The sequence below is a fragment of the Helianthus annuus genome, chromosome 2, assembly GCF_002127325.2.
Source record: "Helianthus annuus cultivar XRQ/B chromosome 2, HanXRQr2.0-SUNRISE, whole genome shotgun sequence".
Lineage (NCBI taxonomy): Eukaryota > Viridiplantae > Streptophyta > Magnoliopsida > Asterales > Asteraceae > Helianthus > Helianthus annuus.
Genome location: NC_035434.2, coordinates 143,703,606 through 143,709,541, shown reverse-complemented (window position 1 = coordinate 143,709,541; position 5,936 = coordinate 143,703,606). Strand labels below are relative to the sequence as shown.

The following is a 5,936-nucleotide window of genomic DNA, read 5'->3' as shown; positions in this document are numbered from 1 at the left end:
ACTAGGTAGTACCCATACACGTACTCAACCCCGTTTACAAAGAAACTTCCTTTGGGTCCTATACCATTTACCCGATCATTGAAAATGTGCGAGTGGTTTATGATGGTAATATCGTTATGTGAACCTGGCATACCGAAGAACGCATGCCATATCCAAAGATCTTGGGACGCAACTGCTTCAAGCATGATGGCTGGCATCTTGTGATACCCACTCGTGTGAGCGCCTTGCCATGCGGTTGGACAAAGTTCTCAAGGCCATTTCATACAATCTAAACTACCTAGCATCCCGGGTAGCCCATGATAATCGTCGTGATGTTCCAATATTTGTTGCATGTCACCGAACGACGGCTTTCTCAAATATCTTTTCTTATAAAGTTCTAAAATACACGAACAAAAGTTGTGAAGACTTTCTCTAGCTACATGTGCAGACATTTTTAAATAGCCATCCATAATGTCCGAACTATTGCCATACGCTAACTGTCTAAGTGCGGCCGTGACCTTTTGCCACGTACTAAATCCTAATTGCCCGGTTACATCCGGTTTTTGTTGGAAAAAAACATACTTCTCCTCAAGATCCCTAGATATCCTTAAAAATAAGTTTCTACTCATACGAAAACGACGCCTAAACATTTGTTCATCATACTTAGGTTCAGCTGAGAAATAATCGCTTACCAACAAAGTGTTAGCGGTGTGCCGTTCACGAGCGATGTACCTCCTCCGTTTAGGTTTCGAAGTTTCTTCCTCATCGTCTTCCACGATAGCTTTCACCACCGTCGCGATCGTTTGTAGAAATATTTCCGCACCATCGTAAGATGATGATGACGATTCACTTGAACTTGAAGAACTCATGGCAAGATTGTGTTTTATGTGTTTGATATTGTGTGAGAAAAATGTTAAATATGTTAGGGTATTTATATAGGAAAAAAGTTTTTTTTTTAAATTCATGCCCAACGGCTAGTAGTCTTGGCCAACGAGCTTCCGCCATGTCATGTTCGTAGCCCCGCCCAACGCCCGGGCTGAAACCCCCGCCAAAAGGGCCACGCCGAAACCCAAACCCACTCGGGGTGGTGATGTAGGCGTTTGTACCCAACCGACGCCTCAACCCCACCCCATACCCCATAGTCTAAATTCATATATGTTAATCAAACATGTAGTCTTTAGAAATTAATGAATTTTAAATGTCCCCTTTGCTTTTTAATGATTTGCATACTTTGACATTGCTTAACCATTAGAAACCATTAATCATTATTAATTATATTCACCTCCTTCTAAGATTTACTAGCTCCTCCACTAGCCACCACCATCATCATCCCTAGCAGCATCATCATAACCATGTTTTACACACGACCATCAAACATCAGTGTCAACCACCATTGCCATAGTTGCCGACGCGATAGCTACCACCAAGGTTTAAAAAAACGGAAACGAGTTTCGAGGCGTTTTCCCTTCGCCTCACGAGGCGTAAGCCTCGAGGCGAACCGAGGCGTAAGCCCGAGGCGGAGTTAAAAAAATAAATATAAATATTATATATCTTATAAAATAGTAATACTAACTAAATTCATCATCAAATTCATCAAAATAATCAAAAACACATATAAAAAAGACATAAACTGCTTGAAATTGACACAAAAACTCAAAAACATAAAAAACAAATATCAAAAACCCCCGAGGCGCAGCCTTTTTAGCGCCTCAGCCCCTCTGAGGCGCACATACAATATAAACTCCCTGAGGCGCGCCTCAGAATTGTTTTTTGGCCGTTTCGCCTTGAGGCGCGCCTCGAGGCGCACACCTCAGCCGTTTTTTAAAACCATGGCTACCACCACAACCATCATCATCATAACCATGGTTCTAAGCAGGGTCGGCCCAAGGATGGTAAGCCGCACTCCCGGCCAAGGCACGTTTTCCCCGGGGGCACTAAACTTATATATAAAACGTTAATCATCGTTTAAAAAATAGTTTATATAATTTGTTAGTGCCTAAGGCCTTTTTTCTGGCTCGTACAGGGTACTTGAATCCTCTAAACTGGCTACTAAGCACCGTGATCACATCGTGCGACACGATAACACTTAACAAACCAAGACAACAAGAGAAACAATGATTAAGAACCAAAACAAAGTAAAAGGTTAAGATTGTTATTAAAACACTAACTGTAATAATTTACAGTACTCAAACTACAAGACCCTTGAGGTATTTGGTTACATAAAACGATCCGAAAAAAAAAAAGACCATCAAACAGGCAACAACTCTTTTTGCCAATTGTGTACACAAGATTTAAACACGAAACCATACTAAATCACAAACAACTCGACTCTCACAAATTACATCCCCTACTTATTTTTCACCATCTTCAACCCCTAAACCGTACAACACGCCAGCATACTTCTCCGTGTTCCCATTAAAGTAACCTTCTTTCAACTTCTTAAACGCATGAGAAGTAAGCAAACTATCCGACCCTGCCTGATGACAAACACCGATCCTTTCAACTTCCAAGATCTCCGCAAGCTTGTTCAGTCCACCATGAAGATGGTTACAGAACCTCATCAAATGTTTGATATCATAAATAATCGGAAAATAAATCTTGATCAGATCAAAGAACCCTGTTTGCGATTTAGGCAATTCTTTACAAGTCAACAACTTAAGCAAGTACCCGAAATCATACCCGCTATGAAAAGTAACCCAACAGATATTATCATTCAACACGACACCAGAAGACATCAAAAGCTCCCCAAACCGATTCGCATCAATACCCATCTCACTATTCTTCTTAAAATCAATCCCACACTGCTTCAACATCTCAATCGAATCATTCGCAAAGATATCTTCATTAACATTAAACTCGCGGAAATTAAACTGCCAAATGCACGGCTTATCGGTGCCGCAAGTCGGTAAATTCCCATCCTCATCAGAAAAAGTGAGACCCAACTGAATCAACTTCAACATATCAACATTATCCTTCAAAGTCACATAATTATAGTCATTAATATTCTTGAAGTGTGCCAATGGACGAAGAACAACACCCGGAAACTCGGTATCCATTGCGATATAAGGGTAATCATCAACAATCTGTCTAATCAAAGCAAACTCTTCCACAAGATTATCATTCCACACCTCTCTAATCTGAACAGAGTCACTTTTTGGCAACACAATAGACATCTTAAAGATTCAATTTTTACTGATGGGTATTCACTTTTTTTCAAGAATTCAACCAGATCTGCAATAATTCACACAACCCAACACAGAAAATGTTTAAAAATCCAATCTTTAACAATACCCAGAAAGGAAAACACATAAAAATCAAATCTTTATCATTCTTGATCAATTTTTTATCATTCAAATCAAGATTTCTTCAAGATCAAAGAGTAAAGATGAAAAAGAACTTACCTTTATGAAACAGGGTGAGATCTGAGAGTCTAAATTGACAGATCTTGAAGATCTGAATCTGAATTAGTTTGAAATTGATTTGGGTTTTTTAGGGTTTGATATGGGTCAACGGGTATGAACATAAAGATGGATCTTGATGAGAGAGAGAGGGGGGGTGGGATGTACAAGGCTCTTAAATCAACTGAACAGGTAGTGTGAATTGAGAACAGAATAGGGAAAGTGACATAAACGGGTGAAACGGTGTCGTTTCGATGTGGTGGTGACTTGGTACCCTAGAGTTGACCGTGTGAGAAAATGATGTGGTGTTTGGAATAATTTTGACTTTGAAAAGTCTAATTTGTTTTTGATGAATGTGTTTGGGTTTTGGAATATGATTCACGATGTTAAGATGCTAACACTAAGATTTTATAAATAATATATTTTGTTTCTTAGTTTGTACTAGTTCTATTCGTAGTTTATTCTGCGGTGATACTGACGTGATTTCTTAATGAAAAAATATATGTGTTTAGACAATAGTCTCTCAGAGTGTGACTGCCAAAAAGTCTCTTTGGGATTCTTTAGTTGATCTGATCAACAGTTATGATGGTTTTTGGATCGTTGTCGGTGACTTTAACGCTGTTCGCTTCCGTGAGGAACGTCGGAATTCGGTTTTCAAGCCAGCTTGCGCTAATAATTTTAATTCTTTCATTTTTGATGCGGGTCGTCTCGAATATCCCTTAGTTGGCAGACAGTTCACTCGGAGTTCTGAGAACGGTGGAAAGCTTAGTAAGCTTGATCGTTATTTGGTCAATTCTGACTTCTTCAATGCGTGGCCTGATGCGACGGTTAGGGCCCTCCCTAGTCTCCTCTCGGATCATTGTCCGATTACCCTTGTCACCAATCCGACTAATTTTGGCCCTCGTCCTTTTCGGTTTTTCAACTCTTGGATCGGTAGACTCGGTTTTGAAGAGGTTGTTACTGATGTTTGTCTTGGTGTTTCTAGTGTGGGTCACCCTGACTTGGCTTTGCTCAATAAATTTCGGATTCTTAGGTCCCGTATTAAAGATTGGAGAGATGAGACCTTAAAGAAAGAAGGGGAAGATGTTTCAAGGGCTAAGGAAGAGCTCTCTGTGCTGGAAAATATCCTCGACTTTAGAGACTTGGATGAACACGAGGAATGGTCTTTGCTGGAGAATAAAAAAATTGTCAAGGAGGCGGAAGATAATAAAGTCAAGGATATCAAACAAAGGTCGCGGGTTCGCTGGGCTAAGGATGGAGACGAAAATAGCAGTTTTTTTCATTCTATGGTTAATTGTAGGAAGGCTTGTAACTCTATTCACGGACTCGACATTGACGGCAAATGGGTCACAAAGCCGAAACTTATCAAAAAGGAGGTTTTTAATTTTTTCAGGTCTAAATTTGTCGAACAATATCCAGTTAGACCTGCTTTAACTATTCCGAATATTAAGAGGTTAACTGATGTTGATGCGAAAAGTCTGATATGTCGTTTCAGTAAAGAGGAGATTAAAGCGGCTGTTTTTAGTTGTGGCGATGACCGGGCCCCTGGGCCCGACGGGTTTAACTTCCGTTTTATTAAGCATTTCTGGTCCCTCTTCGAAGATGATTTTGGCAAGATTATGGATTTCTTTTTCGACTCGGGGACTCTCAACCTTGGTTGCGGTTCGGCTTTTATCACCCTTATTCCCAAGGTTAGAGATCCAGTGAACCTTGGCGACTACCGTCCTATTAGTCTCGTCGGCATGATTAACAAAGTCATTTCTAAAGTGCTAGCTTGTCGTCTTAAGAAGGTCATAGGGTCGGTTGTTTCATCTTCTCAATCGGGTTTTCTTAGTGACAGATTCATTCTCGATGGCCCTCTTATGATTAACGAAGTATATTCTTGGTTAAAATATAGAAAATCTTCGGCTTTTTTCCTTAAGATAGACTTCGAAAAGGCGTATGATAATATTAACTGGGGTTTCGTTGTCAGTGTTTTTGATCAAATGGGTTTTCCGTCTAAATGGTGCAATTGGATTTCTGGGATTTTATCCTCGGCTCGGGCTTCGGTTCTTGTCAACGGGTCTCCAACTTTTGAATTTAAATGCAACAAAGGCATGAGACAAGGTGACCCTATCTCGCCTTTTCTTTTTATCATTGCTATGGAAGCTCTCTCTTGTATGCTTGACAAGGCTTGCGAGACGGGTATTCTTAAAGGTATCGCTCTCCCGAATGACGGACCTACCCTTTCCCACCTTTTGTATGCCGATGATGCTATGATTCTTGGAGAATGGTCCAAAGAGAACGTCTTAAACGTGGTCCGAATTCTTAGATGTTTCTTTGCGTGTTCGGGTCTCCGCATTAATTTAGGCAAATCTTGTCTTTACGGGGTTGGGGTTATGAACGCGGAGGTTATGGAGATGGCCGCTTTGATGGGATGTAAGTCGGATACCCTTCCTTTCAAATACCTTGGTCTTACGGTAGGGGCGAATATGAATCGAATATGCAATTGGAGACCGGTTTTTGACATCTTTGAGAGTCGGCTCTCCTTATGGAAAGCTAGGATGTTATCGTTTGGTG

At 40.5% G+C, this 5,936-nt stretch overlaps 1 protein-coding gene across 1 annotated transcript; it reads right to left on the bottom strand.

Moving 5' to 3' along the window:
* Window positions 1–2,110: 2,110 nt before the first annotated feature.
* On the bottom strand, window positions 2,111–3,567 carry LOC110922530 (probable CCR4-associated factor 1 homolog 10). Its single transcript, XM_022166823.2, has 2 exons — window positions 3,381–3,567; window positions 2,111–3,210 (listed from the first exon to the last, which is right to left on the bottom strand). The coding sequence occupies exon 2, from the start codon at window positions 3,150–3,152 to the stop codon at window positions 2,331–2,333; it is 822 nt and encodes a 273-aa protein (XP_022022515.1). The 5' UTR covers window positions 3,153–3,210; window positions 3,381–3,567; the 3' UTR covers window positions 2,111–2,330.
* Window positions 3,568–5,936: the final 2,369 nt, after the last annotated feature.

Coding starts and splice junctions, on each gene's coding strand:
- LOC110922530 (XM_022166823.2), bottom strand. CDS start 3,152: ATGTCTATTGTGTTGCCAAAAAGTGACTCTGTTCAGATTAGAGAGGTG.